This window comes from Myxocyprinus asiaticus, chromosome 32, assembly GCF_019703515.2.
Source record: "Myxocyprinus asiaticus isolate MX2 ecotype Aquarium Trade chromosome 32, UBuf_Myxa_2, whole genome shotgun sequence".
NCBI classification, from domain to species: Eukaryota; Metazoa; Chordata; class Actinopteri; order Cypriniformes; family Catostomidae; genus Myxocyprinus; species Myxocyprinus asiaticus.
In genome coordinates, this window is record NC_059375.1 from 21,671,403 (window position 1) to 21,698,648 (window position 27,246).

The window sequence follows — 27,246 nt, forward strand, 5'->3', positions numbered from 1 at the left end:
TAGCACAGTGTTGTGGAAAATTCTCAGGTACAAGGATCACAATAAAAGGACTTGACATCAAATTACCTATTGCCAATTGTAAAGCATGAGTTTCCTAAATTGATAGCAGTTAAAGGTGCAGTATGTAACAATTTTCTTGTAATAGTCGGCTTTTTTTTTTTTTTTTTTGACTATGTGTGAACGGCTTGTAACGCAACTTAAAAAATGAGTCCTTCCTGGACTTCCTAGGTTGCCTATTAAAGCCTGTAGACTGATTTTCATGCGAAGGGAGCGGGTCGGTTTTGCCAGGAAAATCCAAAGGATGTGACGTTTATGCGCGCTCTCGAGACCCTTGCCTCAGTAATAGCTTCTTTTCTGCTATTCATCAGCGACAACAACACTAGGTAACTTATCTTAGAGATGGAGTCCAGCAAACGTCCGGCTCCCAGCACAACACCGACTCCTACAAAAAACTCTGAGTAAGCCAAAAAAATTAAAAAATAAATAAAATAAATATATATATATAATAATAATAATAATAATAATAATATTATATATATATATATATATATTTATTTATTTATCTACTAAATCCCGTCTGGCTAAACGGGAACGTGATCGTAGTCTAAACTAGAGTGAACATCGGCAGGGCATTTGATTCCTCGAGGGACATTCATTCGGTTTTGGGGTTCAAAACGGACCCTGAATTGGTGTTCTTCTTATTGTACAGGTAAGCTTATATAACTGAAAAGCATGTGAAATATAGTGCCATAAGGATTGATCTGTGTAATTTTAGCTAACTTGATCTTGCCTGCTAACGCTGACGAATTGCAAGGTACCTTGCTTCGTAACTTTCAAATAATTTCAACGATCTTCTCTTTATAATAAAAGTCAGGTATACTGGATAAATTTAAGCAAATACGCTGGTTTCTTGATCGTAGTACAACATATGACATACAAAACATACAATGGTGCAACATAACAGTGCAGTGCAACAGCAAACTGTCTGGTATAGTTCGGTTGTATGTAGCTGTATGTGTGTATCATTATACTATGTTAGCTAATAAGTAGTTTTAGTTTAGTCTCAAAGTTTGTAGTAAAACAATCATAACTGTGTATTTTAATTATGCTACCTCATCTGTCAGCATGATGCCGGTGAATCAAGTTCAGCCTCTTTGTACGTTATGTCATTGTTTTGGTCGATGCTCGCTCGCGTCCCTGTGGAGTGTGTGCACGAGCACGAGCAACAGGTAGCTGGCTGCAGTTCACTTAACGGTCACAGATGTCATTAATAACAAGGGTTTCTGAATCTTACATACTGCACCTTTAAAATTACATTCTATTAAAAGAGAAGCATTGTTTTTCAGAGTAAAGAGTGAGAGTTCTCGTAAAGTGCATTCCGAAAGTATTCATTTTTTTTTTTATTTTAAAACAATCCTGCAAACATCTAAATAATTTAACATTAGGGGGAAAAAAATCCCATTTGCTTTTATTTGATTTTTCAAAATTGCAGATTAAGTAGTAATCATATGTAAAGAATACTTTCAACAATGCTGTGTATGTGTGAGTCCAGGTGCAAAAATAAAACACCCCACAAGGCATTTTTTTCCGCTTTTAATTAATTTTCTTTTTAAAAAAAATAAGAAGTTTCAAATACTCTGAAACCTGAACCCCAACACTGACCTCCACCAGCTAATTGTTACATTCAGAGGAAAAAAAAACAAAGGTTTTGTCAATATTATGATCCTAAAATACAGCAATGCATAGAGATCTGGTGAACGTCACCAAACCTGGTTCCCTGCAGAGGTCATTACATTGGGTTGTTTCTTTAGACCAGAGCACCAGTTGGGTCAGCTTAAGTGCCAAGTAGGACGAGCTAACATGCCAAATAAGGAGTGGTTTTATATCTTATATTTTTCATCCTTTGAGTTTGTTGATTTGAGTAAATTTACTGTGTGAAATTGTGACGACAGGAGAGGTGTCATGAACTTATAAGAGAAAATAAATACATTGAAATCCCCAGCACTGCCTGAACGACAGCACCACTGTAGCCATATATAGTTGTTCGGAGGTCATATCATACTTAAGATGGGCAGATAATCATCTTTCCCAGTGGAGACTGTGCTGCCTGGTGTGCTTAGAGTTAAAAGCTATCAAAAGGATTGAATGACCTCATCTAATGGATACAGACAACTGGTTTAATAGTTGAACCAATGAATGGATTTAATGGAGATAAAATGGTCAGGCCTGCATAAGTTGGTTTCTTAGAGGAGTGGAAAGCTTTTGGTGAGGGATCCAGATTGGTCTCTCTGTTGGCAAAAGCAACAGTGCCATGTAATGTAAAATTGTAGATTGTACATGTTTGATTAAGTACATGAGAGCTTAAAATTCAGTGCTTAAGATGACCTATCAGACGCAGGAACTGTTTAAATACCATCCGGCAATCTTGTGGAATATAAAGAAAAATAAAGCTTTGCATCTTACGAAACAGCATGTGTGTCTGGAGTGTTTTGTGTACAGTCTAAACACAGTAAGGTTGAAGGTGCTAAATTGTGTGTTGTTAAGCAATTAAGAACAAATGCTACAAACAGGAGTCCCAATGGAGCTGAAGATCTGAACTGTCCAAAAAGTCTGCAGAGAATACACTGGGTGGGGTGTGTGAACTCAGAGGGGCTAGAACCATACCCCCACCATTACAATTATTGCTCAATCCTCCCACAGGTATGTCCAACCAATCCATGCCATCAAGGGTGGGGTCTTCAAAGTCTAGGCTAGTTGGATGGGGTGAGAAGCTCAGGTCACTGGTGTCCATTGGAGATGGGGGATGGTCCAGAATACTGGAAGTGCTCAGCATTTGGTTGTGGAGGTCATCAATCAATGTCAATGGACCATCTGGCTCCGCACCGAGAAGAGGCGTCCCAGTGGTGCTCTCCAGGAAGTCCTCAAGGCGGCCAGTTTCCGAGCAGGGACTGTCCTGTGTGTCTGGGAGCTTCTGGGAAGGGGAAGGGTCAATGTGATGTATGGGTGGTGAGAGGTGCAGCAGAGAAGAATGTGGGGAGGAGGTGGGAGGGCTGGAATGGAGGTCTGACAGGGAGGGGTCCTGATTAGCTTTGAATCCTGATGAAATTTCTGGTTCAAACAAGAGAGACCAACCACAAACAATTTAAGTTTTCAAGCTACAACTGCCATGCACACAGTGAATTAAATTATATTTCCTGTGTAAGAGCACTACAAATTTCTAATGCTCACATGATTTCAAAAGAGCTCTTTTTTTTTTTTTTTACCTCCACTCTTGATTAGGATTTCAAACAGGTCATCTATTTGCTGGTTGTTAGAGAGATTTTCCTGTAAGCAAAGAGCATTTTACTCTTTTTACAAAAATTTTACAAAATTACTAGAAGACAAAACAGTGGAAGCAATGAAAGAAAGAAAGAAAGAAAGAAAGAAAGAAAGTCATACTTTGAAATGTTGAGGGGGGTGAGGGTTCAGCTTTGGGGAGGAAGGGGTGAACAATGTGTGCCGATCAAAGGTTGGGCAAACCACCTCCTAAAAAGAGAAGGAGATGATGGGTGGAGGGAAAACGGAAAGCTCAAAAAAGATGAGGGAAAAAAAGAAAATGGAAATGCATGGGTATACATGATATGTGAGTTTATCTAACAATGCTACTGTATACCTTAAATGAAGGGGGTGAGGAGGGTTTGCTCAGTGGGTTAGATTCCTCACAGAAGAAGGGCTCAAAGCTGGGTGGGGCAGATACTGGCGGGCTAGACTCTTGAACTGTTGTGGTGTTCAAGTGGAGCCCTGATTTCTGCACCTGAAAGAAGGAGTGCAATGTTTGCTTTAAAAACTCCAGAATTTGTTAAATTAAAAGAGTGTCAAAGAGCTGTAAAGATATCTCTTTATAAATATAAATGCTCCTTTTCAGAACATTAACAGATTTGAGAACATGCACTTACTTTGGTGATGGGCTCTCTGACAGCTTGTGATTGGTTGGCAGAACCAGCGATTTCAGTAGATGATTGGCTAGGGAGCTTGGTAGGGGTAGATTGTAATCTCTGAAACCCATAACCAAAACAGAGGTTTATGAATGATTTTTAGTCAAGAAGAAATAAAGATGAATGGCCGTGTGCAATGTCTTATCTAATTTTCTTGAGAGAACTTATTCTAAGTGCAATTGTTGTACCAGCGTATAGCGCAAGTGGGCGTGGGTGGGAGTGTTTGCGATATCTGTGGGTGTATGCACGCAAACTGTGGGTGTATTGTATCTCTATGAAGTGCCGCAAAGTGCAGTTTGCTAATTTTCTGAGTAGACGTTTCAAAAGCACGTCTGTTTTCAGCGCAAAGTCTAAAATCAGTTACTGCATTTGCAGTTTGGAGACTCCACCAGCAGGTGGTAATAAAGTTAATGTCCAAACTCTGAAAATAAAATGGAAAGATTAAATGATGTCCCTGACATTTAGTGTTGTAGCCATTTTATAAAATATAAATTTATGAGATTTGTGTTCAGCTTTCTAGAGGTCATGGATTATTTTTCAATTATTACTATTATTATAATGTTTATATTTACAATTGTATTTATAATGTAATTTGTATTAATATTTTTCCACGTGTTGTTGTTGAGTGATTTTAAGTCACTGCAAAAGAGGCTGGTGGAAGTTGGATAGGGTAAAATGTTAGAATTTTACAGGTGGTGGTTATATAGGAGTTTTGACCAATTAATTATTTTGATTATATTTTTGTTTTGTTTCAATTGTAATTGGATTTTTTTTTCAATATTTTTGGTTAAATTTTTTGGTGTTTCACTAAATGTTATCACTGTTAATATTAGCCATAATTTGTGTCACTTGAACAATATGATAATAATACTTGCATTCTCTATTATTTAACGGAGACAACATCCAAATCCTGACGAGAACCACATTTTCCATGCGTATAAAAGGAGCATGTCACTGTCATAGAAATATGCCTGACATTCAACATTTGATGCACAAAAGAACGCAAGTTAATATTTCTATTCTTCTAATTTATTACATGCAGCCCACATACACTACTAACTTCTTATGAACATGCCGTCTTTGACGGGGAATGGACTATATGATTGGATGCAGACGGTGATGGAGAGGAACCTCAGAATTAAATTGCACTTGACCCAGCCCATTAGCGCTTTGCACGCACAATTTCGCCAAACCCACTTGTGCCTAGAGTTGGTGCATGCTTGCAAGAAAATACCCCAAAATTCATGGCCATGCCCATTGACTTTGCATTTATTGCACAAATAAGGCCAGATATATCTATATATTTTCAGTCACCTGAAGAGTAATGCGTCCATTGGATTTGTTCTGAGGAGACTTTCCTGACAGGCTATCCACACCGTTACTGGTTATTGCAATCAGATAACGGTTGCCGTTGCTATCGGTGACCAGTGTGGGTGTGGCGTGAGCCTTCAGGAGATCCAGTGGAAAAGATGTGGTAATTTGAGTACCAGACTGTTGGTTGACGAACACTTGTGAAATCTGTATAAGAAACAAATTAAGTGAAAAAGAGGGCAAGGATTGCAAGAAAAAAAATCTGTGCATTTGCAAACAGTCTTCACAATGACATTCAAACAAATACATCTGAGCTATCAAAAGAGAGGGAAATGCTGCATACCTGCTGTGTCTGTGACTGCTGCTGTGGCTGATTTTGTGATTTCTGCTGCTTCTTCTGATTGGTTTGTAGTTGCTTTTGCTGACTCTGCTGGATGATGAGCTGCTGCAGCTTTTGTTGTTGCTGCTGTTGCAGCAGCAACTGTGTCTTCTGTTGCAGTAACTGTGTCTTCTGCTGCTGCTGTAACTGATTCTTCTGCAGCTGCTCTTGTTGTAGTAATTGTGTCTTCTGCTGCTGCTGTAACTGATTCTTCTGCAGCTGCTGTTGTTGTAGTAACTGTGCCTTCTGCTGCTGTTGCAGTAGCTGTGTTTTCTGCTGCTGTTGTAGTAACTGTGTCTTCTGCTGCTGTTTTTGCAATACCTGTATCTTCCCTTGCTCTTGCTGGAGTTTTGTTGGGTCCACTTGCATTTGCTGATTTTGCTGTTGCAGTAACTGTGTCTTCTGTTGCTGTATGTTTGGTAGGTCCACCAGCATTTGCTGATGCTGCAGTTGTTGCTGTTGCTGCTGCAGCTGTACCCGGTGAATCTGCTGCAGCCTGAGCAGTGTCTGCTGTGAACACGGTGTCTGCATCTTTTTCAGAGGCTGGACCTGCTTCTGCAAGTACTCTGATGTATCCATTTCCTCCTTGATCTCTTCCTTTACCCTCACCTCCACTCCATTGGGGAGGGATGGTATATCAGAGGTTGTGGTGTTGTCCATGCCATCTGTGGCTGCTCCATGCTTACCCTGCTCCAGCTGAGAGCGCAGAGTCTCCACCAGCCTCTGCTTCTGCCTGAGCATACGTGTCAGCTCCTCTATCTGCTTGTCTTTCTCCTGAAGCATTTGGTCTTTGTTCAGAGGAGGCACTGCTGATCCTGCTGTTGTCACCAGACCTGGAACTTGAGGCTGCGCAGCTGACAGTGGACCTGGGCGAGAAAAGCTACAAGAGGCCTGCATCTGCCCAAGAGGCTCCTCTTTAATTGAGGAGGGATGATCTGGAGAGGGGTGCAGGGTAAGCTGGGTCAGAGGTGAGCTAACCTGTTAAAGGAAAAAGAAACGTTTGTAAGATATTCAGCAATACTGCCACACACATCATTTTCTTAGTGTGATAAAGAAGCTTTAACACATACAGGTGACTCAGACCTACCATTTCTCCATACACATCCCCATTGCAGCTGGTCTCATCTGGACTCAATCCAGCCACAGAACGGTCAGAGGGGGTAGGAGATACAGGAGGAGAGGAGCTAGTACTGCTAAACCGCATGATTTGAGGTGGAGTTGTGGTGTGGACCCTGGTGGAAGCTGCCATGGGAAAGGCGGACATTTTAACAGTCACGTCTTTCCTTTGATGTGGGACAGCACCAGATGACTGAGCAGACACAGTTTTCACAGCTCCAGCTCCTGATGCTGAGGAACCACAGTTTTGTTCCTGGTAGTTTTTCAGTCGTTCGATGAGATCGTTCTTAGTGCCTGATACTGTCAGACCCCTCAGTTTGAGCTCATGTTTAAGCTCAGCAACCTAGAAGGGAAATAAAGAAAAAACTAGTTCCACTATATGAACTATTGCTTTTGTATGAGCAGGGTTCCCACACATTTTGACCAATGAATTTCCATCACACGTGATAACTGAAGTATTTAAAAAAACGATTTCATATAGATAGAACTAAAAAAAAAAAAAAAAAAAAAAGAGTAATTTCTAGCCAAGGAAATGTTTTAGGGTTGAGCAAACTAGAAAAAAAGTAATATTCACTCTTGAGGTTTCCAAGACATTTCCATGAGGTCTGGAAATCACCATTTTAAAATATGTCCAGGTTTTCCATGACTGTGGGAACCCTGTATGAGTGAATAAATTGCAACTGGTACCCACTTTGAATTCCTCCAGGTTTGCAGGCAAAGTGTTGGGCTTAGCTCCTCCCACTGTAGGCTGGCTCTGACGAGTAGGCCCATTCTTATTGGAGGAAGCTGTAGAGCAGGTGGAAGTTGTCTGGGATGGGGAGGGGCCAGAATTGGTGGATGGTTGCTGCTTTTCAGTAGGAAGTCTGGACATGCACACAGAGTTCACATTAATCTCTCTAGCTGATAATTCACTGCACATAACACATTGTGTGGCCAGTACAAACCATGTTTATCCTCACTGCAAGTGAACCTGGAGCGTACAGCGCCTGTTTATACTATGTATAACCTCATTTACTTACAATTACCAAATGCATATTGCCATCCAGACACGTGACTACCGCGTTTAACGGTATGAGAACCATAAACACGGAAGATAATACAGACTGTTAATGCCTCAAGTGCCCATATGTTAGATAATGGTGCTAAAATAATTTCTTAATCTTTGTCTTGTTTTAGAGTAATATATCTTGACATCTTTTAAACAAGATTTGTTGAATTGAGAAACATTATTTTATAAGATATTAACTTGTTTTTAGAGAATATATCTTATCCCTTGGCAATTCTTTTTTGTTGTTGCAAGCATAAATCTATGCAATTTTGATTCTCAGACAATGTTTTAAATCGTTTTAAGGCTGTTTTATAGAGATGTTAAATATTTAATACTGGAAACAAAACAAAGATTATAAAATTATGTGTGCAGTGTTAAATTGTTGTCTGACATCATCTGCATACTAAAAGAGTTTTTTGTATTTGACTGATATTTAACATTTTGAAAAACAGCTGAACTTCAAGGGTATTTTTCATAATGTTTTTATAAGGAACAATGGGATTTTCATGGCAATTAGGGTCGAAATGAAGTGAAGCAGGCAGCACATTTTATGTGCAGTGCTTTATCTGTTTGCAGCTGTACAGTACCGAGTTTCTGATAGGACCCGTCCAGACAGCCCACCTCCACCACCAGTCTTTACAATGGTCCGTTCAGTAACTAAATGTGTCCAGCAGTGTCTATTATTATACCATCTGTTTCACCAAGCCATTTTAAGTCAGTCAGAGACAAATCCACATCACAGATCATCTTCATTCAAATGCTGTTTTACCCTTAAGACATGATTTATGTAATAGAACACAATTCCGAGTGCACAGCCATTGGGAACCGAAAACATCACAAGCCAAGAAATCCTCGCTTTCATTTTAAGTACGTTCCCTGTATATGATGCCACTGGAAAGTCCTTTAAACGCAGCACATCCACTACCAATATTTCCTTATTACAGCTTATATTTGAATGCCTTTTTAATTAGTTACATAAAATAAATATAGCCAAATATTGGCTGGATCATGATTCATTTTGATTCAAGTGCTTAACTACATACTTTTTTATTCTAAATGAGGTGTATTAAATGAAAAGCAGAGTTTAGAATCAGTCTGTTCAGTTCATTACTTCAGTTCGCAAATTAACACACAGCAGTAAAAGAGTGCGTATGCAAGGGGTATGTGGTTGAGGTGCGCACATTTTTACGCCAAAAATACTTTTTATAAATCCCATCCTGAGCGTGAGAAGTGCCATACGCAACATTTTTGTGCATATACAACGTTTATACATGAGGCCCCTGGTCATGACCCACCAATTGAGAGCTCTGGTAGACATATACACAGATACGCATATGCATAATTATACTACATGAATCCATGTCCTGTGCGGTTGCACTCACTTGGGAGGAGCAGGTAGGATAGTGTGGTAGTTGTAGTGCTGCTGTTGCTGGTTGATGATCTGAAGCTGAAGGAAAAGCTGCTGCTGATGGAGGATCTTGGCGTACGAGGAGTCCAGCTGGGGAGGGGGCTCACGGTCGTTCTTCTGGTCAGGGGGGATGTACTGGTGATATTTAAGTTTCTTCACTTTGGGCTTGTTATCTTTGGGTTTCTTGAGTCGCTGAGAAGTCCGATCTGTGCTGGATTTGGACTGCTGCTTATGATGCGTCAAAGCAAAGAAAGATAAAAGGACGAAAGGAGATTGGTTCTAATTGATAAATGTAATCACAGGTTATGCCATCAGTTAAATATTTCCAATTATGTATGTGTATTATGTCAATTGAAATCTATGATGCATATCACTTTACCTTTGTCTGTCCCGTAGGTGGACGGGAAGAGTTCGCCATAGTGGTTTCATTGGCTAGATTCTGTGGCGGAGAGCTGTCAGATGCACGGAGCAGAGGAGGTGGGGCCTGACTGAGGAACTACAATATATTCACTTGTTAAATACGGCATGTGATTTATAATGCATTTCTTATGTAACCATCATTCAAAGTATATTGAATATTGGAGGTATATAGAAATACCACCAATATTCAGAATAGTGGACGATCAATATAAAAGTATCACAGTTCTTAAATTTTTACATTTTGAATCCCAATCTTGAATATTTTGTTAAATCCTGGAGGGAAAATTAGGTGATTTAGATCAGAACACTGCACACGATGAAGGTGTACGAGCTAATTGAAGTGTAGAGCAGTGCTGCCCTCTAGCTAACTGCAGGGATGCAAACTCATGAGAGATGAAAAAAGTCATAGCAGGTGTTCCAGGGATTTGTTTGATGTATTTAAAGCTTTTTTAAGTGTTTAAGCCTAATGTACCCATTTCAAGTATTTTTAATAAGTAAAAGTAAAAATCATTTTACCAAACAATTTGGACAAATTGGCTTCAAAAAAATGGTGACTTCAGCTGAAAAGCCATTTCAGGAGTGTACCTGAGTGGGCGAGGCTTGTCCATTCATATTCAGCAAATCAGAAGGGGAGTGTTGCGGGGCAAGACCCAAAGGAGAGTCCTGACTACCCTGTGGATCTGGTGACAGGGCATCACTACTGTCCTCATCCAATGAGGAGCTCTCACCCTTCGGAGACTCTGTAACTAAGAGTCCAGACAAGAAATAATGTCTGATCTGTGCATGCATACATTTAAGTATCAAATTAGGACAGATACTTCTATATCTATAAATGATTCATGCTATGCTTTCTTACTGTCACTAAAGACTTTGTCTTTTAAGACTTCAAGGGAATGGCTCAGTGAAAATACTGTCATCATTTATTTGCCCTGTTATCATTCATGGCCTCATGTCATTCATTTCATATTTATAGCAAAATGTCCAAGCTGCTCTTTTCTATTCAATGAAAGTGAATGGTCACCAGGGCTGTCAAGCAGGGTTTTAACTTAAATTTCAGTCTGTTCTTTACACAAAGCTATCATATGGCTTCAGAAGACTTGTAATAAGGTGCATGAGGTGTACCGACTACTTTTATGATGCTTTTTTCTCCTTTTGGAGCTTTAAAGCCCCTGGTCCCCATCCACATTCATTGTACAGAAGAGCTGTGTTCCACAGGAAAAGAAAAGTCATACAGGTTTGGAACAACATGAGGGTGAGTAAAATATGACAATTTTCATTTTCGGTATGATGTGAGCTTCGTGGTAATGACTAATTTTCGCATATTTGCATAACATGCATCTGCATAGCTATTGTGACATTACAATATTGCTGACATTGGTGTAAAAAGTGTGAGACATAAGTGCTGTTTTTGACAATGGTTAAGGGCTAACCAATGAGCGTGTGCACAGGCAGAATGTTCTTGTGGATAAGCTCGATGGGTCCAGGACGGTGGGAGATCTTATCATTGAGGTCATCAGCCAATCGAGCTCTCTTCAGCTTCATCTGCTTGGCCTGCAGTGAGGGCTCGGCTGAAGTCTCTGTGGCAGAAATCAATTAAAAAATTAAACACTTCCTTCTCCGTTAATAACACCAAAATTCTCCTCAGAGAGTCTAGTATTGACTATTTTAGCTGTTTTTGGACATTTATCAATTCAACTGCCTGTTTCTGCCTTAACCAAAAATGTAATGTAATTTTTCAAATGGTTAACTGATAAAGTTACAGAAAATTGTTCGTAATAGCAGCACTTTGGGTTGATAAAAAGATACAGAAACAGGTCAGTTCAGGTAAGATAGTGACTAAGGCACGTGAAGGAAATTGCATAAGAGGAACATGACTTGAAAATGATTTAGCTGTGTTCCTCATTTGTAAGTCGCTTTGGATAAAAGCGTCTGCTAAATGAATAAATGTAAATGTAAATTAAACAGAACAGAATTGTTTTGTCATACTTTATAGTTCCATTTTCATATTTAAAGCTGAAGTGTGTACTTTTCTGTGCCAAAATAAGGATTATTTTCAAATATGTTTCCCAAACACTCCCCCCATCTTCAATTGGCCATACAAACATATGGTCCCGCCCTCAACTCATGCCATTGGTTGAACCAATGTTGTTGTGTTGGGCTGGTCAAGATACTCAAACAAACAGAGCCATGTATTGATAGTGCCACAGAGCCACATTGTTCACACTTTTAGGGGAAGTCAACCTACAAATGGCTTGCTTATAAGTTATCTCTGCACATTAAGCTGGGATAAGAATGTATTTTAACAAAATAAAATTACACACTTCACCTATAAAAGGGCACAACATGGCACTCACCTTCTAAAATGTGCATCCTCACCAATTCAGACCTCTCTGGCCGACTCCTGATCTTCCTTTTCAGGTAATCCTCCGTCTGCAACAGTAAAAGAAAAGTTTGTGTCAATGAAAGGTGAGAACAATACAAATTTTCAACTAAGTGCCTTCGAGAGGTGAAGAGAGAAATTCACTCACGCGCGCTCTCTCCAGACTTCTCCTTTGTTCGTGAAAGGCAGCCGGACTCTTTAGCGCTGCATATAGAAAAAGAGATGGTCTCACTTGCTGATGGTTAGTCATATTTAACATTGAGGAACTATTTAGAGAGTGTCAAATTAGTCATTAAAGGTCCAGCTTAAAAAATAAATAAAAAAAGAGAACATCCCTTGAAAATCAGATTAGCTAAAAAAATAAACTGAGAATGACCTGCTAAAAGAAATGGAGCTCAGTGTAATGACAGAAGTGTGAATCCATCAAACACTGAGACATCAAACTCAATGTTGTGCTCAACAGTTCCAATGTTGAAGTGTTATTTATTATTACTTTGACTCACTTTTGTTAAAAATTCAGGCCATAATTTGTGGTGTTTACAAAGGTGTTAAAAAGAGTTGAAAATAGATGATCTGTTGTCTCTTTCAAACCACAATGCTGCAACCATCTTGTCTTGTTGCTTTATGCTCCACAGTAAAACCAGACCCTGTTACCTGAATCTTGGATAGATTATGGTGAGTTAAAACATCAAGACTGATATTCCTGATCTCTTCTATGCATATAGATGGTTAGAATGTCCTGTACTTGAGAAGAACTTTATAGTGACCACTTTATTATTTTTGTTGTCTACCTTACATGACTAGTACTAGTATATTGATTATCTGGCTGTATACTGTATATACTCTATATATAGCTGGAAATTAAAACACTGAAACAAAAAATGCATGTGATTGTTCTACTGTATATAAATAAGGGATACCACAGAGTAAGAATGTTTGTCATGTAACAGCTGAGATTGGGTAACATATGATGAAATTTCCAAAGCCTAAAGGTAGGGTTTGGTCATGATCATCCGCCCAGTTTCACAATAATAAAGCTGGGGGACACTTAAAATCTCACCGGAACAAAACAAGATTTAAGATTTTAGTGTATGCTATGCTTCCTTGAAAAGGGCCTTTAATTAATTGGTAGAGCTTGACACTAACTATACCAAAGTCATGGGTTTGAATCCCAGGGAACACAAACGAAAAGTAAAAGAACTTTGAGTAAAAGCGTTTTCCAAATGCATAAACGTATTTTATATGAAAGTTTGCACTTGACTCTATTTAAATAGCAAGAAAAGGTAGAGGAAAAACCATTATGTGACAACAGAGACTGACCTCTCACCTGTTTTCAATTACTAACCTTCATATCCCTTCATATTATGTTAATAGATGCTAATGATCAAAGCAGTAGGCTCTGGAAAAACATGTCAACTAAATGCCGAAACTATCAATGAATATTGCAATGTCTAGAGTTCAGTACTTTATAAAGCTAACCAAATAGTTCATTTTTGTCCATTAATATCAAAGAGCAGAGCTAGAGCTGCTGTGGCACTTCCTCCTCCTACAGAGACGCCATACAGACAGCACAGTGTGAAGACTACAAATCCTCTTGCCTGATGAGCAGAACACAGAATAAGGAAGTAGAAACAATAGGGGAAGTCAATCCACCTGATAACAACAGGCCCTTTCACAATGACTGAGCTTCGGCAATCGAGCCAAGACTGCTTACAAAGATCATGCTAGCACGGGATTCAGGACGGGGGCTGAACTAGACCAGGTGCAACTAGTTGCAAAAGAGTCACATCAATAAATGCATGTTGCAGCCTATTAGCAACATGCACTTTTAAGCTGCAATGTGAATAATAATGCATAACCTGATAGGGACCAGATGTTAACACATTGTGGCAGGACTGAATTCTGTGTCAATTTCATGCAGAATGAGTTACTGTGAATGTTTCAATATCCTTCAGAAAATCAGAAAATACATGTAGTCACAGATGCACCAAAACAGTACCACACCAACAAATACAGTTGCATGAAAACGTTTGTGACTAGCGTTTGGAAAAATCATTAATCTAGGGGTTCACTTACTTTTTCCACCCTGCACTGTCAATGTTTACTTTGTGTGTTCAATAAAAACATAAAAATGTATCACTGTTTGTGTTATTTGGTTAAGCAGATTCTATAGTTGTAACTTAAAGATCAGATCAAACTTTATGACCAGTTCATGCAAGAATCAACAGTGTGCATGGAAAGAGTGTGCATGATTTTTAAGGGCCACTGGTATTCTGTTGTTACTGAAAACACTTAATCAAACGATAAAGCGACTGGCAATTTACACATTTTATGCAGCTATATTACATCTAAAAATAACAGCAGTCACTGTTCTACTGAATATCTGAACATTTGCATTATACCTTGTATTCAAGATGTAGCTGGCACAAACATTTCTTAAACAGATGATGTAAAATGAAAATTCTGACATTAACTCGCCCTCATCGTTCCAAAACCAAATAACTTTCTTTTCTACTGCGAACACAAAGATAGATGTTATGCAGAATGTTAGGGAATGACAGCCTCAGTCACCATTCAAGTTACATCTTCTTTTGTGTTCCACAGATGAAAAAGAGAAAGCCATATTGATTTGGAAAACAAAAGGGTCAGTAAAAGATGACAGAATTTTCATTTTTTGGTAAACCATCCCTTTAATCCTAACTCAAAATGACTGTCATAGCTAATACACCACACTCTGAATTTTATCTGCAGGAGGTTGCACATATGCAAAGTATGCGTAATGCAGCAGCGTGAATGCTTGACATAAGTACAGAGTGAATAATTGACTTACGGGGCATGATTCCTTGGCTGACCAGCTCCTCTCGTGTCCTTCTCTGTTGTAGTTTGAGCTGAAGAACTGCATGAGGACAGAGGGAAAGTGTTCAAATACAGAGAATGAAAGAGACAGACTCAATATTCACATCAGGATGGCTGCGTTATGGCTCCGTCCTAGCCACTGCAGCCATTCTGTGTGTAGATGACTATAAGCTGAAGTGAAGCTGGTCAGGACGGGGGCTGGACAGGGCCCTCTTTCTGTTCTGCCTTACTAAAGGGTAAAAGCAGAGAGGAGGGACTGTCAATCTTGAGGTTGTTTGGGTGGTTTTTCATACTTCCTGTTTCACCACGCTCAACTGCTTTCTTCAAGGAGAGGCAGAGGAGGGCCATGCTCAAAATCAGGTACTTAATGAGTTGCTAAATAACTTTGAAGAGGGTGGAGTGTAGGAAGTAATTGAGATTTGTTAGTGTTGCAGTTGTGCCTGTTTGTTTTGTTTTATTACAACAAGCCGTTAAAGCACCATTATGATAAGGATTGTTGTGTTGGGAGGGATGTGGCTTATGAATATTGATGGTCTCCTGACACACGAGTCAGATGAGCTTTTCAGACATCTGAGGCAAGTGTGCACCTGTCAGTCCAAACACAGTGACATCACTGCACACCTGGCATTGCTTTGTGTTCACCAGTCAGCTGTTCTGACCTTCACAGTGACAATGTCTGAGGATCAGATTAACTTTAGTTGAGAAACTGGTGCCAAGAATACAGTTTGACAAGATCTACCATAAAGTATAAGAGATACACTCACTGAGCACTTTATTAGGAACACCTGCACACCTACTTATTCATGCGATTATCTAATCAGCCAATCATGTGGCAGCAGTGCAATGCATAAAATCATGCAGATACTGATCAGGAGCTTCAGTTAATGTTCATATCAACCAACAGAATGGGGAAAAATTGGATTTTCACACTAGGGCTGGTCGATATGGCCAAAAACATTATCACAATATTTTTTTCAAATTGTTCGATATCGATATTTATCATGATATATATTTCATACCATTAATTGGGCGAAACCGCATTCCACATGTTTGTTTGACCTCAAGAATGAATTAAATAGAACTTGTTTGTTTACAAGTATACTCCAGAGGGTAAGATAACTTTAAAGTATATTCAGTTTAGGATTTAATCTAACATAAGTTGTGTGACCTCTTTTTGATTTAATTTAGCCAATTTCATCATCTTCAGCTTATGATTGACTACACTGAAAGACTTTCTTGTGACGCTCCACACTCCAGCTCAGTAGGTGGCAGTAATGCACCAAATGTTGGAATGCCAACTGGCAATAAACATCACAAGAAGAAGAAACACTTTCTTGCCTGTGACAGCGATATGGATCATGAAAAAACGTTTGACTAAATAGTGCATAAATAAACAGCAATGGTATTGATGTCGGAGTTGTTGTTGTGTTTAGTCGATAGCTGTATTGCATTGTCAGTGCTGTCTTGTTCGGTACACAATATGTGACAAGGAGGAGGGCGTGGCCGGGCTGTGAGGACGCATATCTGGCACTGAACTGTCCTAATTAGCCTGAAGGGGGATAAAGACCAGCCGGAGGTGCCAGTTCGAGAGAGACACAAGTGGCCACTGTGTGTGTGTCGGTGTGTTTATGTTTGTTTAAGTTCATTTATGTCATTAAAGTTAACTGTTCTGCTGGTTTCCGCCTCCTCCTTGCCCATCCTGAATCCCATTACATTGGTGTCAAAACCCGGGAAGGAGGAGGGATGCGCTGTCGTGGAGTCTTCACCGCTGCTGTCCACCGGGAAGCAGAGGAGCCGCTGCCATCCGCCAGGAGATGGAGGAGTCACTGCCGTCCGCCGGGAGCCAGAGGAACCGCTGCCGTCCACCAGGAAGCGGAGGAGCCATTACCGTCTGCCAGGGGTCGGAGGACTCGCTGCCGTCTGCCATGGGTCGGAGGAGTGGCTGAGGACAAGGCGACGCCATGTCCGGGGACTGGCGAGTGAGATTTTCTATCTCTCTCCTCTCTCTCTCTGTCTCTCCCCCTCGCTCTTTCCCTCTACCCTCTCCCTCCCCTCATCTCTCTCTCTCTGTCTCTCCCCCTCGCTCTTTCCCTCTCCCCTCTCCCTCCCCTCATCTCTCCCAGGGCTCCAGAGAGGCAGGGAAGACCTGCCGGCAGAAGGACAGCCGGAAGGGCAACACCTCCCCTCCAGGAAGGGAGAGGAGGGGAGTACGTCAATGAATGAGTATGGCCTGAATTGGGCGGTGGAGGAGTGTGACGAGGAGGAGGGAGTGGCCGGGTCGTGAGGACGCACGCCCGGCGCTGAATTGTCCTAATCAGCTGGGAAGGGGATAAAGATGAGCCGGAGGTGCCAGTTTGAGAGAGAGAGAGAGACACACGTGGCCGCTGTGTGTGTGTGTGTGTCGGTGTGTTTATGTTTGTTTGAGTTAATTTATGTCATTGAAGTTATGTTCCCACCTCATCCTTGCCCATCCTGAACCCCATTACACAATGATATTAAATTAGCAGGATAGCCAGCTGCTAGCTAGTGGCTACCAAGCCTCATTGCCGGTTTCCATGACAGCAGGGCTGCCTGATAATACTTCCTAACCGGCTGATTTCATCACAGTGATTCAGTTAGCTAGTTTTGTGTATAACTTTGCCAAACTGCTTGCGTTTTTAACGAGAGGTACCTGATTTGATCACCAAGATGTAGAACATAGGCTAAATATAAAAATTACTCAAAAGTTTATCGTCAATGTCAAAAAAATTAGTTTTTCGATAAATATCAATATAGTTTTGTCACCCAGCCTTATGCACAACAGTCTCCAGAGTTTACTCAGAATGGTGCCAAGAACAAAAAACATCCAGTGAAGACGGGCAGTTCTGCAGACAGAAACACCTTGTTGATGAGAGAGGTCAACGGAGAATGGCCAGACTTGTTTGAGCTGACAGAAAGGCTACTGTAACTCAGATAACCACTCTGTATCTCAGAATGCACAACACATCACAACACTACAACAGCAGAAAACCACGTCGTCGGCCAATTTATTAGGACCATAGTGTTTCTAATAAAGTGCTCAGTGAGTGTATACTAGGGTTATCACAATACCAATATGTCAACACCATTACTAGTGAAATTTCACAATTCTTGATACCAATTGTTGATATCACAGCAAAAATGTATATTCCATTTTACACACTTCTTTATTTGAAAAGTTAAATATTAATATAAGTATTAACAAATTAAATTAAAACACTGGAATGTAGCAATAAAGTATTTCTCAATTAAGTAAATATTGCTGCACATTTTTCAAGTAATTATTCAAGTAAACAGCCAGTAAGGCCAACATGGTACGTTTTTTGCCTGTTGTGTGAGCTTCCTGTCAGGAGAAATTGCGTGGAATCGCTGGTGCTCGTGGCTTGCATCAGGTGAGTGGTATTACAAGCGTAGCCTAGCGGCTTACGAGCAGTTTACAGCCTCCCGATCATTTTTAAACAATTCGGGTGCCGTCAGCTTGAATTCGTGAGGTATGTGCAGTTGAACTGATTAGGCAATCTACCTGAAGTTCACCAATCAGGAGGCAACAAAAACCACAGAAGAACGAACTTTGACACTGTTTACCATGACAGGATTGTCAGAGGACCAATCAAGAGCTACAGCTGTCTGGTTAGTTGCAGTGTGTTTTAGCTAGCTAGCTATGCTGTTTGCAATTTCTACAGGATTTTTAATTCATTCAGACACAGCCTAGCTAGGTAGATCATGTTTATTGGTACAGTGGTAGAATTTAATGTTGCTATTTGTTTTCTGGTAACTGCTTATACAGTGGATAATGTCATTAATAGTAAATTATGTCATAACTAGAATAGCGCAAAAATTGATGCAATTGCGTCGGAATTCAGCAAGACGTAAAGTTGTGTACCTATGCGTCTGTACGATAAGCAGGTAAACTAACTCGTAATGGGTGCAGGGGCTCACGACCTCCAAAGTGTCAGAACTCGCACCATGTGCACCCAGCCTAATAGAATAAAGAAATAAGTTAAGAGAAATGGTTTTCTCTTTTTCTTGTCAATATTGTTGTTAGTTTAATATTAATGACATCTACCACTCACTGAGCACTTTATAAGGAACACTGTGATCCTAATAAAGTGCCCGACATGGTCTTCTGCTGTTGTAGCCTATCTGCTCATCAACAAGGCGTTTCCATCCGCTGAACTGCCGCTCACTGGATGTTTTTTGTTTTTAGCACCATTCTGAGTAAACTCTAGAGACTGTTGTGTGTGAAAATCCCAGGAGATCAGCTGTTACAGAAATATTCAAACCAGCCCGTCTGGCACCAACAATCATGCCATGATCGAAATCACTGAGATCCCATTTTGTCCCCATTCTGATGGTTGATGTGAACATTAATTGAAGGTCCTGACCCATATCTGGATGATTTTATGCTTTGCACTACTGCCACACAACTGACTGATAATAAGTAGGTGTACGGGTGTTCCTAATAAAGTGCAGTGAGTGTAGATAGTGGCAGGCCTATTACTTCGACACAATCCTGATTTTCCTACCCTTGTTCGTAGTAATCGCTAACATTGCGCTCAAATATGCATTAGCATTCCAAAGCAGTCAGAAAGCACTCAGATACGGAATCGGTACTACTGATACTGCAGAAAGACCTGTATCATATTTTTAAATTTAATATCAACCTGGTACCAAAGAACTGTATTTCTGACATCCCTAACATATACAATGGCTGACGTTGCTTGGAGATCAGATCTTAGGATGTGAACCTTCTACTTTGCCCCCGTTGTCGCTAGTTCCCATAAAATCACCAAACATCCAATCCTGTTCTCACTTGTAAATTGAGTACTCAATTCAGTTCCACTATTTCTTAGTAAATTCTTCCCATTCCCACTTCATTTTAACAGCTGTTTTTGACCACCCACTCCTCAGCGCTGCTCTGCACTATTTTTGTCCCCAAGGAAGAAGAAACACAAGCCCTCTCGCACCTCTCTGAGAACCTGGCCTGATTTTGTAAATCAATCAGACACTTTTAAAGCCAACACTCTCTCCTTCTTCTTTCAGCCTGTAACAAGAGCCAAGAAAATTCAGTGGGAGACCTGGAGAGTGTGGCACTGATGTCTTTTTTAAACAAAATGAAAGATCAAAACAAATCAAGTGTCCCCAAGTCAATGTGAACAACTGGGTTAATCCGAGAGCCTGTGTGTCTGGAGTCTTAATTAAACATGCCTCTTGCTGCCTGTCCCCAAAGCTCCCAGGCCTGGCACAGATTACAGGTCAACCAGTGCTCGATCTTGGCTCTGTAGCAGCAGAGGGGTGATCTTACCACTGACACTAGAATTATCAGGTCTGACATGCTAAGACTTGAGATAAAATCCAATGTAGCTAAATTCGATGAGAATCCAATTTTATTTTTAAACACACCTGGGGCCGTATTACAAAAAAAGTTAAGATCTGACAAGTTCAAAATGTTCTAAATGAGATCTTAACTGAAATCGATAACATTGTAGTAGTTGGGATGTCTTTGTAATTCCATACCCTTATCTACACTCTAGCAAGTATAATAACATCAAGGCCCACCTTCTTTAAGGCTATGATATGCATGTCTGTCACAGTCCAGCAGCACAACCTGCTTATCTTGACCATTTCTGATTGGCTGATCCTCAAAAGAGGAAGTGTCAATTTGAAGGCAATGGTTTGTGTCCAGCATGTTTGAATCCAGTGTTGAAAAGTGTCTGTGTATGTCTCAATCAAAAGCACCAAGTCAAAACTGATATTCCATCTGTGGTTGAAAATTGTGAGAATTACAGATGCAAGACTTCTGTAACAGAAGTAATTGTCCAAAACAACATTGCTATAATTACAGCGTTTCAAATCACAGAAATGAAGAACAGACGGCTTCCACTTGGTTTCTTCCTCATCTAAAGGTCTGATCCTCTGTTTTGTCCTCTTTCGTTCTCATGCATGGATATAGTGGCTCCGCTGCTGCATGATATTGTCACACAATGGAAGACAGTAAAGCAAATGCATAAATGTAAGGATGGCAGAGCCTGCTCTGCACTCAGAACACACTGACAGAGAGCAGCACGCCTCTCGCTCTCAGACATAGAGGAGGGTCCACTTAGTGCCAATGACTGCTCACTTCAGCTCAGCTGTTGTCTCTCGTTTACACTCTACAATCTGGACAGACCCCCATTCACCCCCTCATCTACATTTCACTGGTTCAAAACCTGACCCAGCCACTCATACAGAATACAGAAAACACAACAATGGTTTTATAAAACGTTCACAGGCCATGAGATTTTAGCTCCGTTTCCTCAAATGCATCTTTTCAAGAGACAAAACAAATAAATATAAAATCGAAGAACCAACAACACTCAAAAAAAAAAGCTTTGTTCACATGTACTTGCGTTTGACGCATGCACGCATGCATGTTCACGTGGGACTTGATGCACGTCTGACACAACCAGAAGTTTTCAAGAAAAAATGCAAACACGCATGCGTCAAACGGCCGCATGCATGAAAAAGCTTCTCTTTTGAATGTGCATAGGAGAGCTGGGTGGAAGTGCAGTTTTTTGGTTAGTAAGGACTGAATTTTTGCAATTAGATGGAATGAGGGCGAGGAAAAAAAAAAAAAAAAAAAATCGTATTATTTACGATCTTCATTTAAATGATCCCGATATCGATTCTTAAAATCACAAGATCTTTCCTTGATCTTTCCTCTTTCCGTTGATCGCAATTGACCAGTCAATCGCAACCGGTTGATCTCCTTAACAAGTCAAAATGAAAGAGATAGAGAAACTACACAAATAAAAAGAATCTTAAAGATCACTTTTTATTTCCTCATTTTGGTATCCATGCTGTTTGACAGACTGACAAGCAGATTATGTGTACATGTTTTATTGCAGAGTTGCGGTAATGCGGTTACGTGCCCAAAGAGTAAAAAACATTTCAAAACTCTGTGAAATTGCCCATCTTTGTGAGGTATTAATGTAAATACAGTCAGTTACGTCTAAAGTGAATGTAAAAAGCCAGACAAAAAGAAGATTTCTATCAAAATATAGGACTTGAGGTGTAAATGCAGACTATTAGACCTGCCACTGCCTAGTATGTCCTTACTATTAAACAAACAACAATAACAAGAAAACCACTCACTGCTGTTGGCTGGATAACTTTAGTAGCTTTAAAAAGTATTAATGTATTATATACAGTGAATATCAGTAATTTAAGTAGTTTTATGTTACATTTCATTACTACATTGCATTTATTAATTGCTTTTAATTGCTTTGTTTTGTTGTTATTATTTGTTCTATTGCATGTAATTTGTTTACTTGTTCTGAATAATTACTTAATTACAAATTAGTTCGTATATTTTTGTGGTATTAAATTTGGTTCTGAGAATCATCATATTGCTAAATGTATCGGAATCAGATCAAATCAAAATCGGAATCAAATCGAAAGCTTGTAAATTGGAACTGAATCAGGAAATCTGTATTGATACCCAGCCCCCTGACACAATTTTATCTAGTAGACATGATAACAAGACTATATCCAAATGAATAATTTTTTTGTTAATTGCATGGATAATTTTTTCCTCAATGTAATCAAGTTCATTGATCGTTTTTATTTTTCGAGTGCACCCTCTAATTGGATATGTTAACGGCCAACATACTCTCACGTTGCTCTCTGAAATTGTGTCATACAGGGATCTTGGCAGTCATGAGTAGAGAAATTGGAAGAAAAGGGGTCACAGAAAGAATTAAGGTTTCCTTTGACCTTTTCTTTCTTACTGGGATATAAAGTACAGGAGTTTGCTTGTCAGGTCTTGACAAGCACACATACACCAACAATTCTCTGTTCCTTCAGATTGTTGGCGATCCCCTCCCTCCCCCTGCCATTCCCAGGCCTGGGTCCTCTCTCAGTTTTAAATAGTAAGACCAGCTGGCCAAAAGGCTCTATATTGAGCTCAGTATCACCTGTGCAAGCACTGGATTGGGTTACTCACTGCTATCCCTCTGCAAAGGCGCTTGCAAACATGACAAACACACACACATTTTCTGTCTTACAAACCCACACAAAAACAATATCGCAAAAAACAACACACAATCTAAATAATGGCAATTGTAAATATGGAAATATCTGTCATCATTTACTCACCCTCATGTTGTTCCAAACACATAAGACTCACTTTTCTTCAGTGGAACACAAAATAAAATTGTAGAATAGTAGCCTCGGTCACCATCACTGGATCTTTTATGCATACAATAAAAGTGAAAAAGTCGGTCCCTAACATTCTGCCTAACATCACCTTTTGTGTTCCACAAAAGAAAGGTAGTCATACAGGTTTGGAAGAACATGAGTGTGAGTAAATGAAGAAATAATTGTCATTTTTGGATTAACTAACCCTGTTTATAAAGTCCAAAACACTCTGCACTTAGTGAATGCATTTTTTGGTCAATGTACTTCTCAATTTCAATACGCAAATACAAAAGCTAAAGATAAACACTATCAAAGAAACTTTCTTAACTTTAGGGAAATGAAGATGTCTGTGCATAAATACACAAGGCATTTCAGTTCATGTACAAACTCCATAGAGACAAAAACATTACCATGATCTGTTTTTAGCCCACGAGCTCACTGTTTTAATCATAACTCAGTGAGAATTCACAGCAGAGGAAGTTCATTGACCATAAGCGCTCAGCACTGTGAAGTGTAGACTGACCACAGAGGAAGCCAAGTGCAGCCTTTGCTAAGCCCATAACACTTCACAAATTACAAAACACCACCTTGATCAATCAAAACACGAAGAAAATGAAGTCAAAGTTTATTAGACACCTATAGACAGAGCTAAATGAGTAATGTCATTTAGTTTTTTATCAGAAGCAATGCAAACAATCTGTTATGAATGTGAGAGTCATTACTGGTTGATGATTATTGGAAATGCTCAGATTAACCTGGGTGTGGCAACGGACTGACATCATGGTGACATTACTTGTGGCAGCCGTATTCGTTTTTGTATTTATAAAATGGGCATTTATAGGTTTTAATATTTTGTAGTGCTGTCAGTCGATTAAAATGTTCAATCGCAATTAATTTTGTGTATTAAAATTACACAAAGTTAACACAAAGTGTGTTAACTTTGACAGCTCTAATATTTTGAGATTAAATTGTCATTTTTCACATGAGCTCCATTCATAATCACTAATTGTATTAAAATTAGGTCTGTTATCCATTAAAAAAAATATAATCAAGTTTATTATGCAATACACTGATTTATTAATGGAAATAACTGCAATTAATCACATATATCAATATCTGCTGAGAACAGCCCCCCAATGAAGGTTGTTTATATACATTTTATTGTTGTGGCAGATGAGTAAAGCATTCAATAGACTTTACAAAAAGTGGTTCAAAAACATGTTTTCTGGTAGGATTATTAAAGCTTATATTGGTTGCCATGCTTTAATGAATCAAATATTTAGTCAGGAGATATTGTGTTTACTGATTGCGAAGTGTTTAATAGGCCCTGTTTTCCTTTGAAGTTACTGTAACATGTCAATTGTACTAAATTAACATGTTCAATTGACAGACCTAATTGAGATTTTTAAATAATCAAAACATTTTCACAGTCACAAAATTGAGAGGTTCATTTTCTATTACATTCACCCTGTTCTATTCTATGGGCTGATGACAAAGAAAGCCTTTGCTCAATATAATATCCCAAAATCAGTTTTTACCTTCCTCTTTCCACAGTTGTTCCTTTGGAAATTTCTATATACTAAGAAATTTAGCACACCAAGGTGTTTTTACAACTAGAAGTTTGTACCACATTTTTTCCTCTCTGCTTTCAATCACTTACTTGAAAACAACCACATTAGTCACCATTGCTTAATCTTCAGCTCTAGCCAGAAAACAGGTCCTAGAGGATCAATATTTATGCAGTCTTCATTTCTACACTGACGTAAGGGGCCCCTGTGGCATAAAGTCATCAAACTCCTATGCTGAGCACATAAGAGTCAAACAAAAACAGGATTATACAGCAAGTCTCCTCAATTTGATCCAAATTAGGCCTCGCTAACAAGTGTTTACAAGAGTGAAAAACAGAAGGAATGAGAAAAAGAGTACATGGAAGATCAGGCAAGCTGTCTGACTCTAGTAATATAAGCTGCCAAAGTGCAAAAGGGAAGTTAGATTGAGCTCAACAAATGAGGTTATGGAAGAAGAGAGAGAAACAAGTGAAAAAGCGGTTCAGGACTAAGCTCTCCTGTTTTTGCGAGCATGTTACATAACTTCCATCTGAACTAATTTCATCCGAACCTCTCTACCTCCTGCCCTACTTTCTAGCATCACCATTAACCATGACTCTTGGGAGTTTTATTCTGTATTTCTACACATGGTTGCATCCTGTTATTATAGCAAAACAAACAGCATTTTGTGTGTACAATGTTCCACCACTCCAGAGCTTAACATATTTTCTTCATCTGTAAAGACATTACAGACAACATTTAGGTAGACACCTTGAAACAATACACATTCTTTATGTCACACTGATCATTATCTTCTATAACTTTTACCTCTCGTTTGGTTAACACTGATAAAGTGTCCTTTTCAAAATCTCTGTCCCTTTGTTTAAACAAAAGTGGAATGCGACTTCACTGCTTCCACAGGATTTAAAGAGAACTAAGTGCAAATATCTACTAAATTCCTAAAATGTTAGCTTTAGAGATGGAATGAGGAAAATGTAAACACAGGGTTTAGCTGGGTAATAATTTAGCGTTGAAAGGCATTCTCTTGTATGTAATGATTTAGTAAAAAATTCAACTAACAGTTAACAACCGTTGGTACGTGAATGAGTCACTGGATGATATCAATTTAGCCATAGAGCTGGAATTGAAAGGACAGACAAAGCAAAGCAGTGGATAGGAGTGGTTCCGTCATGTTTCTGTGTTTATATAGTTCAGAAGTAAAAAAAAAAAAATGTAATAATTAAAACAATAAAACTAAATGAAACATGTTCGTAAGATCCATCTGCCTATATACAGTATATTCACATGTATATGTATGTTTCTTCCCTTTCATGTCCCAGCTGTTCATTTATATTACAACTAACATATTTCAGCTTTTAATTCTTTCTATTATATAAAGGTCACATTAAAACCGACAAGGAAACTTTTTACCATGCCTTTATCATTTATGTTTAGGTACTTTTCAAATGCCTTTTATTAATTTATTTGATTGTTTTTGCCTTTTCCCCAAACCCAGACTTTCAATATTGAACTATGAAAATCCATTATATATATATATTACATGTTTAAAAGTATGATTATTCAAACAAACAGTAAAATAAACATAAAATATTTCAACATTTACTTTTAAAAAATGACGACTGACCCAGAGTATCAAAGTTTTGCCCCTAAGAACTTTTTTCAAAAGTTAGTGTACTTGTTAATTAAGTAGAAAAAAGTGTCAGTGAAGAGCATGCTTGAGATGAAATATTAGACAAGTGATGTTTGAAGAAAACAAAGAAAAATCAAGCAAAATACCACTTGTGAGCAGAATATTTTTACTGGGCTTAATTTCTATCAAGCTGTAATTTTGCTAGAATTATGCAAAAACAAAGTGTGAAAACATTATTTAATTGAGTGCATTTAGGATATTTAAAATGTTAGCTATGAAATTTTCCTTATTGATACAAAGGTGTTGGCCATTTTATTTAAAAAAATGTACAAAAATGTCATTTCCACCACAGAATTCTACAATACAGAATTTGACATGTGGTGAAAAAGATACTGTGGTGATAATTTTCTAAATAAAAATTACATAAATCTCCAAGTACATACACTGTTGGTCATAGTTAGTAGATCATTTTAAAAGATGTTCAAGAAACACCAATATATGGTGCACTGTAGTAAGCAAACACAAAAGACAAAGCCCCAAACGGCAAAGAGGGGCTGAAAGGATGTCTAGCTGACAAAGCACTTTTCATAGCTCAGGGATATGAGTGCATTATTGGTTCTGGCATACAGTACTAGAACAAATCAAATAAATCAAAGCTGCACTGATATAATCTTATAAAGGGTGCTTTATTACTGGAGGTTTTGTCAGTGCATGCCTGTAAGTGCATACTTCTTTCTCGACAACAAAGCCCGACAATTCTAGGAACCTTCCCTTTTCCTAGAATTCGTATTCATCCTGTTGTCAGGTTAGACTAATTTGCCATGCTATCACTGTCATCACAATAAGCATGGTGTATTTTTTTTCCAGTCTTATGATTTGCCTGACTTATTAGTATGTGAGGGGGAAGATGCCTTAATAAACTACTGATGGATTAAGCCCAGCTGTGGGTCTTGTCTAGTT

At 39.0% G+C, this 27,246-nt stretch overlaps 1 protein-coding gene across 4 annotated transcripts in view; it reads right to left on the reverse strand.

Annotated features, from left to right (window-relative positions):
* Positions 1 to 1,577: 1,577 nt before the first annotated feature.
* Positions 1,578 to 27,246, reverse strand: part of LOC127423666 (myocardin-related transcription factor A-like) — a 40,016-nt gene continuing 14,347 nt past the window's right edge. For 2 of the 4 annotated variants that reach the window (XM_051668174.1, XM_051668177.1), the window contains 16 exons: positions 14,867 to 14,932; positions 12,185 to 12,240; positions 12,011 to 12,086; positions 11,087 to 11,233; positions 10,242 to 10,402; positions 9,616 to 9,732; positions 9,211 to 9,464; positions 7,472 to 7,643; positions 6,752 to 7,123; positions 5,629 to 6,642; positions 5,289 to 5,492; positions 3,936 to 4,034; positions 3,653 to 3,793; positions 3,439 to 3,525; positions 3,264 to 3,324; positions 1,578 to 3,108 (listed from right to left, as the gene is read on the reverse strand). In XM_051668174.1, coding sequence (XP_051524134.1) covers positions 2,561 to 3,108; positions 3,264 to 3,324; positions 3,439 to 3,525; positions 3,653 to 3,793; positions 3,936 to 4,034; positions 5,289 to 5,492; positions 5,629 to 6,642; positions 6,752 to 7,123; positions 7,472 to 7,643; positions 9,211 to 9,464; positions 9,616 to 9,732; positions 10,242 to 10,402; positions 11,087 to 11,233; positions 12,011 to 12,086; positions 12,185 to 12,240; positions 14,867 to 14,932 — 3,575 coding nt within the window. In that variant the 3' untranslated portion in view covers positions 1,578 to 2,560. The remainder of the gene's footprint in view (positions 3,109 to 3,263; positions 3,325 to 3,438; positions 3,526 to 3,652; positions 3,794 to 3,935; positions 4,035 to 5,288; positions 5,493 to 5,628; positions 6,643 to 6,751; positions 7,124 to 7,471; positions 7,644 to 9,210; positions 9,465 to 9,615; positions 9,733 to 10,241; positions 10,403 to 11,086; positions 11,234 to 12,010; positions 12,087 to 12,184; positions 12,241 to 14,866; positions 14,933 to 27,246) is intronic. The other 2 variants (XM_051668175.1, XM_051668176.1) reach the window with 2 other exon arrangements.